This window comes from Anabrus simplex, chromosome 1, assembly GCF_040414725.1.
Source record: "Anabrus simplex isolate iqAnaSimp1 chromosome 1, ASM4041472v1, whole genome shotgun sequence".
NCBI lineage: Eukaryota > Metazoa > Arthropoda > Insecta > Orthoptera > Tettigoniidae > Anabrus > Anabrus simplex.
This window is the reverse complement of record NC_090265.1, coordinates 1311853294-1311869012: the sequence shown is the minus strand read 5'-3', so window position 1 is coordinate 1311869012 and position 15719 is coordinate 1311853294. Positions and strand designations below refer to the sequence as shown.

At 37.7% G+C, this 15719-nt stretch overlaps 1 protein-coding gene across 1 annotated transcript in view; it reads left to right on the top strand.

The window, feature by feature from the left end:
• Nucleotides 1-15719, top strand: part of LOC136858799 (lachesin-like) — a 686055-nt gene that overhangs the window by 335473 nt on the left and 334863 nt on the right. Inside the window, exon 5 of the mRNA XM_067138618.2 lies at nt 11256-11384. Coding sequence (XP_066994719.2) covers nt 11256-11384 — 129 coding nt within the window. The remainder of the gene's footprint in view (nt 1-11255; nt 11385-15719) is intronic.

Sequence of the window (15719 nt, the reverse complement as noted above, 5' to 3'; positions counted from 1 at the left end):
AATCCACGTGGTTTGGCATAGGGAAGGTAATAAGTCAGCCCGTGCCTCTGGTGGAATTAGGTGTAACCTTTGCCATTTGTTGACATTCAACTCCGTGTAAACATTGTTTGTAGCTATTATAAATCGTCGTAGTTATATTTGAATTGCCGGAATGCCACCGAAACCTGTTCCATTCAAAATGGTAAGTTGTTGTTGCCAGCGTCTTGACATGACTTTCAAAATAGTTCTTTGTTTTTATCAATAGATTTTACGTGTGTCCAACAATGCTCCCTAAAGAACTTGCAGGAATGATCAGAGAAGCTAAATATTTCCAACCATTTTATATAATCCTGACGAAGCCTGTGGATTTTTGTGTCTTCGCTATGGAGATCAAGAGATATTTAAAAACTCAAGCACACTAATATTAGCCCTGTGAGGTGGATAAGGATTTCAAGAACTGAAATTCCATCAGTCAAGACAAAGCAATCATTCAAATATAACCGAGGAAGGATCACAACATCTTCAAAAGAACGTAAGCCCTTACAGCCAGTTGGAAAGAGACCAACCATCAGCGAACCGAAATTAAAGGACTTATTGCTTTTTGCCGTGAAATTTGTACTTTATTACATACACATCATCTGACAAACAGATTAGACAGAGAATTTTCACAATGTATTTCATCGCATAATTTGAGCGTGAAACGTAACTAGCATAAAATTGTGTTTTAAACTGATAAATGGATAATATCTCGATTTTACATGAAATTTGTTCAATAGCATCTGCCTCACAATGCTGACAAGACTAGTTTTTCTTCTCCTGTAAATTTAACTTTTTTTAAATTTAATTCCCCTCCCACATCAATGACTCAAATGCTAATCATTTACATGGATTCCCGATTTCATAAACTTGAACAAAGGAGGTGCTTATCTAACCATTGTTCACGGCCAGAATCGCTTGCTGGATGAGGAAGGATTAATAAATTACTCTTTTCCACTCTTATGCTAGCCAATGAATCTCATTCTTCTCGTTCCTTTCCAAGCTTCTGGTTATCGATTAAGGTTCTTCACAACGAAGTGAAATTTTCATATAGACGGTGCTTTCGATATGAAATGTTTTACAAAATAATGATTTGATACATGTTAATAATATTTCCGCATACCATGAGATATAGACAAACAGGAAGAAAGCTCAGTGACACGTTGAGTACTCTACATAGGGAAACAAGGGCCCTAAACACATATCTGCTTATGATACCAGTGATTGATCTCAGTATTAATGCTTCAAGAAGAATTGCAATACTAATAAAATAATAATACTAATAATAATAATAATAATAATAATTTCGTGTGGCTATTTCTAGCCGAGTGCAGCCCTTGTAAGGCAGACCCTCAGATGAGGGTGGGCGGCATCTGCCATATGTAAGTAACTGCGTGTTATTGTGGTGGAGGATAGTGTTATGTGTGGTGTGTGAGTTGCAGGGATGTTGGGGACAGCACAAACGCCAAGCCCCCGGGCCAGTGGAATTAACACGACCCGGCCGGGAATCCAACCCGGGACACTCTGAACCGAAGGCCAGTACGCTGACCATTCAGCCAACGAGTCGGACACTAATTAAATGAAAAAATTAGAAAAATAAGTGGAGTGAAAATGTCACAAACAATCCCATAATCGGTCATTTCCTAGCATCATGTTTTCTACCCTAAATGTGCAGGTCACAAATGAAGACTACACCACTATACTGATAATGACCCACTTGCATAATAAAAATATCGAATTGCCTCACGTTGTTACGAAATATCCATGTCGATAAAACTTTACTCAGTCCAAGCCGAATGGTTGACAAAATATCGCCTTGGATTTCCTGTGGAGAATGTGTCACATAACAAGGGAGTGAGTTTGCCCCATATTTGAAATGAGACACAGCTGCTCTCAAAGCTACGGTAGTATTTAATAGAGGTAGGATCTATAATTTTTGATTATTGGGTGTGTCGCACTGTATTTCACTACGCTAAGCTCAGAAACATGTAGCGAGAACCTCACATTGACAGACTTATGCATAGTAAAACAAAGAGACTTTCGATAAGTTCCAAAAGCATTGCGCGTCACGCTATGGATTTCACAGTCTAGTTACGCTTACCTTGTTCAAACTTCAATACACACACATTCCATTATGCAATAAGTATCTTAGCGACCCCCAATACTTCGAGTTGCAGGGCGGTCTAAAGGACACTAATTAAATTATAGCTATCAGGAATCAGATGTCAGAAGTGCTGTCAACTACTGCCACTACTATTACTACTACTATTTTCTCTTCTTTTTTACTAGTCGTTTTTACGTCTTACCGACACAGATAGGTCTTATGGCAAAGATAGGACAGGAAAGGGGCTATGAGTGGGAAGGAAGTGGCCATGGCCCTAGATAAGGTACAGTCCCAGCATTTAATTGTTGTAAAATGGGACCACGGAAAACGATATTCAGGGTTGCCGACAGTGAGGTTCGAATCCACTATCTCCCGAATACTGTATACTGAGCGTATTTAAGCGACTGCAGCCATCGAGCTCGATGCTACTTCCACGAATAATAACAAAAATAACAATCGTTTCCATTTTATTGCATTCTTAGAATTGTTTAGGATCATGTAGTACATATTTTCTATTTGTTGCAGTATTTCATTACATTATTTGTTTATAATTCTGTCCTACAGGATGTTGTAATTTACTTTCATTTAAAGTTTACGTAATTTTAATGATCTTTCCTGTTTGACAGTCTCCGTAGCGTAAGGGTTACTACTATTGGCTGCCATCTTCGGGGTCACGGGCTCCATTCCATGTAATGCTAGAAATTAAAGAAAGGCAGGAGTGCAGCTATGTGGCTAAAAATGGTACATGCATCTCACCTCCATTCGAGTAGTGACCGAAAAGAGGAGGACGCGAGTATACGTAATATCTTAATTATTTGATGTTTATCTTAAGCTTTAAATTTAACTATAACCATGTCAGCTTCAATATTAATTTAGTTTTTTATTTAAATTCATTTAAATTACAATAATTATATTTTAATTTAAACAATTAAAAGAGAGCCTGAAGCCCAACTTTGCCACTGAACAAGGCACTAATAAATAAATAAATAAATAAATAAATAAATAAATAAATAAATAAATAAATAAATAAATAAATAAATAAATAAATAAATAAATAAATAAATAATGTGAGCAGTGTGATTACCAAGTAATATCACTCACTTCTCAACATCCCGGCCAGTGAATGCCGAGTTTTTGTATTGAAAATTCACGTCTGTGTGGTTTGGGTTACGCACAGAACCACAACCTACACTAAATAATTCGCTGTTACAATGTTATCTCCTTCCAGTGAACGTCAGGGGCATATCGTCGCCTAACAAGCAATACCTCTTGTCTCACAATGCTCTTCTTGTCCATTACTTTCCTTAAGACTGGTTATGTTTCCCAGCCTCGTAGGGATATACAGTCAATCAGAACAAATTCCGTGTGTTTAATTTATTGTGCATGTGTATAAAGGAACAGTTCGTAAATTTACTTGTGCTGGGTTATGTTACGTTGTCACGTGCATCAATTACGTTGTGACTTTTTTAAATATAGATTTATACACTGGTCTTTACTAGGTTATATTACGTTATCAACGCTAGTAGTATATTTCTATTCGGTCAGTCTTCCGGCTGGGAAATTTTTTCGTGGTCTGTTCGTCGATGATTCCCGGTTTTCGTATCTTCGTTCCCCTTAAATGTTATAAACCTTTTCCAACATGTTCCTTCCTCTCGATCTCTTTCAATATACCGTCCCTTCTATTGCATGTGTTATCCGGCAGTCTCTTTTCATACACTGCCCAAAACAATACAACTTTCACTCTCGGATCTTTTGTATCTTCCTTCCACTATGCTTCGTAGTACCTCTTCATTCCTTACCCTTTTTTAACTGACTTTCCTCAGTCTTTCTCCAAATCCTGCTCCATATATTACCACACTGCTAACAAGGCAGTTTGCCAGGCTCCCTTTCTAGATCTATTAAATCAATGAAGAGATATAAATAATTAAGGAAATCTCGAATTAAACCACAAACACTCCGGACACAGATACGTTAATTAAACAAAAGAAAAACACCCGGAAAACCAGACATGAAGGAGAAAATTCCATTGTTAGTGACTACGTTAACAGGAACACATACAGAATAGGTAATATTTTCAAGAAAAAAAGGTCTAAAAGTAGTTTTTAAATCGAACGTCACACTGCAAAGACACAGAAAATTCAGCCTAAACAAAAGATACCTGTTTTCCACTTCAGAATTTCAGGAATTGAAATGCCAAGAACCTAACTCCATTGCCACATATATAGCTAAAAACAAGACGTAATTTTCACACAAGCTACAAATAACATAACAAATAAGATAACATCGGCATCCAGTCAGCGGTAAACACATATGTAACAGTTTACACCATTTCAAAGACATAAACATAGATATAAACTTGCACACATCGAATATAAAAGCAAATATTTGAATATTACACAAGCAGTCAAGTCAAAATTTTCTTCGCAGTAAAAAACTAACGAAACCAACCTGCATGACCATACACATTTTAAAATTTCCCCCGTCCCCCTCTTCGCCGTTCTTATTTAACAACTGATCAGCATTTACTTTTTCTTGGAAAGTAGAAAATCTCTGATTTGAGTGTCCGGAATGTGGGTTAGGATATTCTTATCTGTAGTAAATTCTCTGAATTTACACACCCTTTTTCGCTACTTAATATGATTTTCTAATTTATAATTTATCACTTAATATTACAATATGCTCTATAATTCAATTCCATGCTTCATTTAGTGAAATTCTATACATTTCTCTAAGTTAATACGGTGATGGTTTAATACCAATACAATCATTATTTGTTAATACTTGTTGATATTATCACCAAATTATAGTAAAAATATTTTATACATACACGCACGATATAAAATGATCTCATAGAATCTGAAGATGTTCTAGTAGAACAAAATATGCCATTACTTGTTTAGTTGTGTGTATCATTTACAGGCATGTTATAGTGTTATCTCGTCGTTGCCGGGGGAAAACCTCCTATGGGAAATATTTTAGTTTAGAACATTCACCAGTAATGTTCTGGCATTTAAGGTACAATATTCTGTGCATATGATCAAGGCATTTTCGCTCTTCATAATGTATGTGCTGCTGGACAGTATACCTTCAAAAATATTATCACATAGTAGGTTTGTCCCGGCAACGACGATATAATATATTTGAACGTGTATGTTTGTCAGACTGAAACGCTCTCAAGTTACATTTAACTAAGTCGAGACTGGAAAGTATGGCTTCCTTCTTTAAAAAATATCGCGAAGAGCTCCATTGTATCTCGAAAAGAGGCAGTAAAAGGCATCTCGACGGGATTGTCATCAACCCTGAATCAAGAACAGGTACTACTATAAACCCAATCGTAAGAACAGATTCATAGCTCTAACAACCATCTCATGGGCACACCGAGAAATGATCTATCAACAAATCCTTGCTACAATTCAAAATATCAACTTGACAACATTCAGGTCATCGGTTTGATAATTGGTACGAAAGGTACGATCCCTGGATTCTTCACAAAGTTTTCCAAGGGCTTCAATCTGAATTTATTCTATGAACTTCAATTACCACTCTAAAGTGATAAATTTAAAATCCAAATAATCCCTTCAGCGGACCATACTGTAATTGGCAGTAGTATTGTTTATATCATTTAAATCCTCTTATTCCTAACATATGAACAGCCTTGAATATTCCCTCAAAGGGAAAAATGTCCATTGACAAACCTATCAGGGACATTTCACATGCAGTCCACGGATTTTACAGAAAAACAATACTATGAGAGAAAACGGAAGAAATCTGTTGTGGGTTCTCTATAAACCCCCGTTATATTCAGTGATGTTAAAATAATGTGCATATCCAAACCTTCCTCTGGACGGGTATACTCTGTAAATGAAGTTTGGTCGAGATCTGTCTAGCTGTTTCGCCGTGATGATTGAACAGACGGACAGACAAGAAAGCAAAAAAGCACTGATACTGTACTGAATTGACATAAATTGGAAAATGCAGGCAGAGGACCCCTAGGATGTTATTTAAAAAGGTAAGCAAGGCCAAGTTTATAAGTGCAGACTTTGATTTCGAGATTTACTGCTTTTAAACGGTAGGTCATATCCATAAAGAGATGCCACCATCAGACGCTCCTTTTAGTGTTCAACATGGCTGCTCCTATGAAATTTTCTCGTATATCCTATGTTTATGGGTCAGACTGTTAGGAAAATTAAATAGTGCGAAATTTGGGTACAGTTCTCACACATTAATTTATTTTTTGGATACTTACGTGGCAGCTGTAATCATAAAAGTTGGCTAACATATGACCGCTGGTCGTGTCAATATTTGTACAGAATTTAATATTTCTATCTTTCCTATAAGTGTGCCAAACGATAAGATATACACCCAAAAAAGGCAAAATTAATTTAAAATTGAGAAATGCAGCTCTATCAAACGTATAAGGGGTCGAGACTCGACAATGCATCGTAGTACCGAAGTTGTAGATCTCTCCACATTGAAACGCGATTGTGCTTTCTCTTTTGTGATACTACTTACTGTTTAGCCACCATTTATCCCGAAGCGAAGGTCTGCAACGTCATTGAAACTGCCTCCATATTTCGACATGTTCCGGGGCCAAATGTTATACGTTTGAACAGCATTGAATTTTCCCTCAAAGGGAAGAGTGTCCAGGTTTATGGATTAGCATTCGCATACATAAGGAGTAATTAAGGAAGAAAGTATTACAGTTAAGAGACTTGAAATTAAAAAAAATAGGATTATACCTGAAGACAGCCGGATGGGACAAATATGTAAATACCAGGAGGATGTAATGGAAAATGAATGTTCCTTACGAAGTTGTGATAATATGAGTTACAGATATAAGAAGGCAGTAACAGAAGACAAATTTAGCCACAGGGATTCTTAGGTAAACAGATAAGGTGACGTATGGTGTTATTACTGAAGCCTAAAGATGCAAGACAGAGGCAGGAAATTAAAGCGGAAAGCAAAAATAGGAGAGAAATGCAGTAAAATTTTTAGAAAATGAGAAAAAATACCTTACGGTGTGAAATCATTGGCTACACATAGCGGTACTGTTCAAATATTAACAGCCCCTTTAGAGCTATTCGAAGACGATTGTATCCTCCAACGGGATTCCGCAAATATATCGCAGAATTGTAGCATGACGCGTCTCTCGCATTTTACGCAAGGAACAGCCACGAGTTTACAGGAATTTTTACGAAAATAACATTAGCCTATCAATCAATCAATCACTACTGATCTGCATTTAGGACAGTCGCCCAGCCTTTTCTAAAATTATTCCAAAGAAATTGGAAATTTATTGAACATCTCCCTTGCTAAGTTATTCCAATCCCTAACTTCCCTTCCTATAAATGAATATTTGCCTCAATTTGTCCTCTTGAATTCCAATTTTATGTTCATATTGTGACCTTTCATACTTTTAAAGACACCACTCACGCCATTTATCCATCGACGTGCTCGGAACATACCAGTTAGTCGAGCAGCTCGTCTCCTTTCTCCCAAGTCTTCCCAGCCCAAACTTTGCAACATTCTTGTAACGTCACTCTTTTGCCGGAAATTACCCAGAACAAATCGAGCAGCTTTTCTTCGAATTTTTTTTTTCATTTCTTGAATCAAGTAATCCTGGTGAGGGCCCCATACACTGGAACGATACTCTAGTTTGGATCTTACCAGAGACTTATATACCCTCCCCTTTACATCCCTACTACAACCCCTAAATACCCTTATGACCATGTGCAGAGATCTTTACTCTTTACTTACAATCACATTTACGTGATTACCCCAATGAGGATCTTTCCTTATATTAAGATCGAGGTACAATGATCCCCAAATGGAACTTTCACCCCATCAACGCTGTAATTAAAACTGACAGGACTTTTCCTATTTGTAGCCAATGTTATTTTCCTACTGACAAGCAGCCAGAGACGTTGCCACAGCAACTGGTAGGTTTGTTGTCGGTCTGCCGGCCACTCCATGCAGAGCATGAAACCCGCAGAAAGTAGTCATTATCTCCGTCATTAGAAGATTAAGCGAAATTATGCTCATAACAAAAGTTGTTTAAATGATGTTTCAAATGTACTCCACGGATATTACAGAAAATCAATAGTATAAGACAAAAAGGAAGAAAACTCTTTTGGTTTCCCTATAAACTCCGATTCTATTCTGCGATTTTTAAATCATATACATATACAAACCTTTACCTTGATGGGTAAACTCTATATTTGAAGTTTGGTCGAGATCTATCCAGTCGTTCCACGTGATGGTGGAACAGACGGACAAACAGACACGAAACTAAAAACCATTGATACGGTCTTGAGTTGACCTAAATCGGATAAATATCTGAAAAACACACGAAATTACAGACAGCGGACTCTCTATTTATATAGATTGTGTCAGTGGATATTATAATACGGCAATCCGTAAATACAGGAAACGTATTGATCATTATCAATCATAAAATAAAATTAAGTTATTATATTGAGCAGAAATGTGGGAGAAATGATGGGATTGTAGCATTAGACGTAGTCGTCTGTACATTTTCCAAAGTAATAACGTGATTGCTTTTCTGTCCTGCAAAAAATGGAGTGAGAATGATAAGCGCGTGGTGAGAACACCAGCAGGAAAGAAAACAAAAAATGAAATACTGGTTGAGACTAAAATGAGGTGAAATTATAAGGATAGTATAACAGCACCGCCTGAGACATAAAATAAGGGATACAGGATGGGTGGGGTTGAGAAACTACGGGATGACATAGGAATAGCGTAGAACTGGGAAAGGAATTTATCAAGGGATCAAATGGAATTGAGTAAACATGTTTTCCAAGGAGTGAAAGACATAGAAATGGAAATCAAGCAGGACATAATTTTGAAAAAATATGTAAATGTATGGCGATAAGGACGGAAATGTTAACGAAATGGAAAATGAGATGGGAGCATATAAGAATAAGATCATAAAGCAAGATAACGAGAATGTCCGATGCATTTTATGCAATAAATATATGGATTATAGACACCTACTAAATACTGTAAAGACGATAAAGTATCAGAAAAAAAATATAGAGGTGGGAAATATATCGGCAAAATCGAAAATAAACCTTAAATTTACACTCATGTTAAGTTATTAAACAGAGAGTGGAAGACAGCAGGGAGAACAGCAGACTATGGTATGTAATATCATAAGAGAAATGTGGGAGAAGAAATCTAAAGAACGTGAAAACAGACAGGAAGCATGCATTTTATATTAGTCTGTTCACGAGCAAGACTTCTCTAATAATTTTCTTATGAAGACACTGAGGAACGTTTCTGAGAAACGTAAAGAATTTCACCTTGTTTTTGGACATAACGAAAATCCAAAAGCTTATTATCTTGTCTACACAATGCTTGTAACTAGTAGTATGAATATGTATGTGGAGATATCGTAGACTCTATGATTTGGACATAGAGTACGAAGTACCGCAAAGTCTAAGTTTATCTATCATTTATTAAAAAAAAAGTTCAATAAATATTTATGGGATACACTGTGTATTATGGAATTATACTATAACTGCATGTATTAATATTGTGGTTACAATTATTATGATACTCGAGTCAAAAACATACAAATTTACAGTTAATATACAAGTCAGTTTGAAGTACACCAAACATAACATCTGACATCATATTACATGCCCAGTATTTTGTAATGTCCAATGCTCTTGGAGTGGCTTGTAGGAGATCATCCTCTGTGTGAGAAGTCGGGCACGGATGGCACTGAAGCATGTGGCTCGTGGTTTGTTCTTGTCCACAATCACATCTTGTATCACTGCAGTAAATGAATGCAATCTCCTCGGCTGGTGGACATCCGTTACTAGAAGGGATTCTATTAATTCAAAGCTCCTTCGATGAGGCTTTTAAAGACCTACGCCTAATTCAGAATTACTACACCTAGGTTACGTATGAGGCATTTTAATTTTTTTTCTAGTTGTTTTACGTCGCACCGACACAGATAGGTCTTACGGCGACGATGGGACAGGAAAGGGCTAGGAGTGGGAAGGAAGCGGCCGAGGCCTTAATTAAGGTTCAGCCCCAGCATTTCTGGTGTGAAAATGGGAAACCACGGAAAACCATTTTCAGGGCTGCCGACAGTGGGGTTCGAACCTACTATCTCCCGAATACTGGATACTGACGGCACATAAGCGACTGCAGCTATCGAGCTCGGTCATTTTAAATTCCTTTCGCATGCAATACTATATATACAGTAGGACAGTGTCGCTTCCCGTTATGGTGAAGATGTTATAAATTCAAGGATACAGTTTTAAAGTATGAATAAACAGAAGTTTGCGGTGTTAATAACATTAGGTTTTGTAGGGATCTTGTTGAATCCAAACTAGTTAAAACCGTCATTATGATCGGTTTATATCATCTTCACGCCTAAGACATAAGCTACAATTTAATTTATTAATCTTGGCACTTCTATTATTTATACGAATCGTGAAATACTGTAGTTTGGATCTGTAATGTCGTCAGACGCATCTACATGACAAATAATTTATTTGTCTATTTTTAATCGTGATAAATCATAAACTATAGGTTTCCAACTCTATTTTAAGTTACAAATAAGAATTCATGAATAAGTAATAAATTATTTGTCCAATTGGAGGCTGCCGAAAACAAAGGATACACACAAAAAATCCATTCAAAAATAGTTATTAAAGTAAATTGTGTATTTGAGTATAATTGGTGTTTCAGTATCAAAAGAGAACCCCTGAGCACTTTCATCCTCCAGTCGATGAACTGCTTGGAACTTAAAGGTCTTCATCAGCTCTATCGTCTTCTCGGAGACTGTCCCTATCAAACTCTCACTTCTACGTCGTCCAGCTCGTATTTCTTCACATAATACGGCCTGTAGGCTGGTAGGTACACTTCTTTTCTCTGGGCACTTCGTCCGGCTGGTCTGAGTGTTACAAATATATTTGGTTTTATATGAATGTTATAATATGCCTGGCTGCTCCTAACAATAAAACCATGTTTTAGTGTAAATTTCTCAATTAAACTCAGACTACCAACCTTACCCTTGAGGGAAATTTTAATGATCGTGCCTTGTAAATCAGTGTTTTGTTTCGTTTAAATATCTAACTATTTTCTGTTTTGCTTGTTTCAGTGAATGTGGTGGATGGCGAGGTGCTGCATATAATCAAAGTGAGCAGATTGCACATGGGTGCTTACCTATGCATCGCCTCCAATGGTGTACCACCCTCCATCAGCAAGCGAGTGTCTCTAAGAGTGCAGTGTGAGTATTGAGATAATATTCTATTTTGTGTCTGCATGTCACCATCAACACGACTTCACATTGGTCGGATAAGGATGATTTTACACTCGCCATAACAGGACCCTGCTATAATTTAAAACAGGATACAACTATGAAATATAGGTCTACTACGCTAAGATTTTAACTTTCAAAGACCGACCATTGCTGCCTGCTGGTCATATGTACGTATTTCAAGGCGCAAGTAGGTTATACTTGCACGACCGTACGTCGGTAACGTCTATGAGGTTGAGCCAGTAGTACTCCTGAAGCAAGTGGTAGAGGGTTGGCGAGCGCCCACGTAATAGAAAACGGTGATTGGTACGCATGGATGTTGGAGGAAGTATAATACCTTTGTTTGCAGGACAGTTTTGCCGTTTGTTATGTAAATCCAATGCGTCACTGGTATATGTGTTAGACTGACTCTGTAGATGAATAAGTGATCGGGGAAATGTACTACTGGAATAATAATAATAATAATAATAATAATAATAATAATAATAATAATAATAATAATAATTATAATAATAATAATAATAATAATAATAATAATAATATCAATAATGATGGCTTTACGCTCAACTAACTACTTATACGGCTTTTGGAGACACAAATATGCCGGAATTTTGTACCGCAGGAGTTCTTTTACGTGCCAGTAAATCTACTGACACGAGGCTGACGTATTTGAGCAACGTCAAATACAAGCAGACTGAGCCAGGATCGAAACTGCCAAGTTGGTGTCAGAAGGCCAGCACCTCATCCGTCTGAGCCACTCATCCAGGCTTAAAAATAATAAATAAAACGTACAAATGCATGAGAACTCCAAACGACCTCATATGAGGTCTTCATACAGGAGAGGGTTAAGATATTGTTGCTGCTGTGCCAAACCCACCAATGGGACAGTGCTCCTCCTATCCATTACTTCCCTTAAGGCAGGTCACGCCTCCCAGCAACACATTGATATACAGTCCATCAGAACAACTTTCGTTGAGTTCATTTTCCTATGCGCGCCTGCAGTGGAAAAGGGACCTAATATACAGTACTGTGGAATGTATGTTTGCATGACAGTTTAACCCTCTCCTAGAGTATCATATATTTCAGGTTCATTTTACTTTACACATGTTCCCCTCATTACATGGATGTAAGTTCAATGTAAGTTATGTTGTCGATTTGCATACCTCGTACCGCACAATGCTCTTCCTCTCCATAATTTTCCTTAAGATTGGTCACGCCTACCAGGAACACATGGGTACGCAGTCCATCAGAACAACGTTCGTTGTGTTCAGTTCCTTGTGTTCATGTGTAAAGGAAAACGAACCTGCAGTGCATTATACTGTAAAAGTGCGTAAATATTTCATGAAAATACACATTATTACAGTGTGGTACGTTAAGGTTAAATTTCCTTCATGACGTCGCATACCAAAATGAACACGACTAACATCTTAAGGAAAATAATCTTATCACTGATGTGTGCCTCAGTGGCTCAGACAGCAGGACGCCGGCCTCTCATCGCTGGGTTCCGTGGTTAAAATCCCGGTCAGTCCATGTGACGTGTGTGCTGGACAAAGCGGGGGCGGGGCAGGATTTTCTCCGGGTACTCCGGTTTTCCCTGTCATATTTCATTCCAGCAACACTCTCTAATATAATTTCATTTCATCCTTCAATTATTAATCGTTGCCCCAGAGGACCGCGAGTGACTTCGGCATCCGGCACCGTCCCTATCCTCGCCGCTAGATGGGGGCTTCATTCATTCCATTCCTGACCCGATTGAATCTGGAAACAGGCTGTGAATTTTCATCATTGATGGCACCCTTGAGATGAATATACGCGCACAGCGATTTCTGTTTTTGTACGGTGGCCATTTTTCAATAACGAATGTCTAAGACTAAGCACGGAGTAAAATTTGTACTTCAAATTGAAAAAATCCACTGGCATTTGAAGAAATTGAAGTTTATTACGAATTATTCATGTCATAAAATGACTGAGAACATTGAATCTTCTCCGTTCCGGATTATAAACAACTCACTGAAGTGTTCTGTCATAAATATCTCTAAGCAATGCGTGAAGAAATTTTGGATGAAAAGGCTTGAATTTTCGTAATCTCTGCATTCTCCAGATGACACGCCTGATTAAACAGAAGTTTTCTTCGATTTCTTATGGGAACTTCCTACGAATGCTTGAACAACGAATTGAACATTTTTTTTCATTTTGGGCATTGTGTGTCCGACCAGAATTTGATGCAGTTGCACATATCAAATTTTTCGTACTTTTAAATTTGAGGTTAAGCTTCCGCAAATTATGCCGAGTACATCAGGAAATCTCGTACTAAAGTCGCTATGAATTCTTCAATTCTCTTTGTCATAACATCATAATTGAAACATGTACATTCTTTATTCATTAGTAAACTTCCGTGCCATTACAAAGAACGTTGCACAACACAACACAACAAAGCAGAACAGAACACCGAATCTACTCAATAATATCAATGACAACAACAACAATAACAATTGGTGATTCGTGATTGACGACCAACAAAATTAATGGGATTATGTAGCGCTGTCAACCATTGTTACCGAACTAATACAAAATATATGGAGGTCTTGCCTCCTTATTCATTTACTGAGGGAGGTTTTGTAGTACCTTGTATTCAGGAATTTAGTGCGGTAAATATTTTAGTCCAATTAGTAGAATGGTGAAACGGATGTTGCTGACGAAATCATGAACAACTTAGATGAAGCCAGACGGAACAAGTGGACAGAAACTATGGAGACTATGGATTTCAAACATTCTAGCAAAAAGGCTTGGAGCCTTTTAAAGAAGTTGGGGAGATCACCACACATTCAACAGCCCAAATCTGCTGTATCACCTGATAAAGTTGTCAAACAATTTGCTGGATTGTCTAACGTGAAACCCAAGAAAGAACTCAATCGGTTAATAAGAAAAGAACTTACCTTCGTGAAAAAACAAAATATTGGTTCATCAAATGTTTCTACCCCTTTCACCGAAGAAGAGCTTCTATCTGCTCTGAAGATAACAAAGAACTGCAAATCACCTGGTTGTGATGGTATTCAACCTGAGTTCCTCAAGTATTGCGGGAAGAACACAAGGAAATGGTTGTCACGGTTTTTCTCAAATATTCTGATTACAGGCAAACTTCCTCCAGAGTTCAAACGAACCAAGATTCTGGCTATTCTGAAACCAGGTAAACCTTCTGATTGTCCTGAAAGTTACCGTCCAATTGCTCTAATGGGTGTTTGTTACAAAATTCTTGAACGGCTCATCTACAATAGAATAAGTCCACTAATTTTACGATCACTCCCAGCAGAACAAGCCGGTTTTAGACCTATCCATAGTTGTGAAGACCAAGTTCTTGCGTTAACAACCCACATTGAAGCAGGTTTTGAAAAACGACTGAAGAGTGGTGCAGTGTTCCCATACCTTACAGCCGCTAATGACACGGTTTGGAGAGAGAGAGTTGTGTATAAGTTTTTTAAACTTTTTGGATGCAGAGTAATGTCACAACACATAAACAACAAGCTATCAGATAGAATGATCCAGGTAGTTATGGATAACAAATATAGTAAAGTTAAAAAGCTCATCAATGGTCTCCCTAAAGGATATGTGCTCTCTCCATTGCTGTTTAATATGTACATTGCCAATATACCTGGCACTACATCACACCAATTTGCTTATGCGGACGATCTAGCAATAGTTACTCAGCAATCCAATGTTAATGAGATAGAAGCAATTCTAAACAGAGACATTGGCATTTTAAGTGAGTACTTTAATTGTTTGATACCTAGCACCAGTAAAACAGTAGCCTGTCTCTTTCACCTTAATAACAGGCAGGCAAACATTAGTTTGAATGTTTCCCTCGACAACTCTCCCCTACCACACAATCCTAACCCCAATTACCTTGGAGTAACTCTTGATCCGACACTATCCTTCAAGAAACATTTAATGAATACCGCTGCTAAACTGAAGACCAGGAACAATAACATTCAGAAACTTGCAGGTTCTATTCTACATGGGGAGCATCAGCATCCACACGTAGGTCATCAGCATTAGAACTGGTATACTCTACAGCCGAGTATTCTTCTGTTTGGCCGAATAGCCCTTATGCTAAGAATATTGATGTTGTTCTGAATCAGACGATGCGCATTGTCTTCAGCGCTGTCAGATCCACTCCTCTTCTTTAGTAGCCAGTCTTGAGCCACATAACACCTCCAAGAATACGCAGACAAAACAACCTAATACGCAAGTTCAGGAAGATAACAATCAACCCAAGTCTTCCCATTCAGAAAAACATGGTTGTGAAGC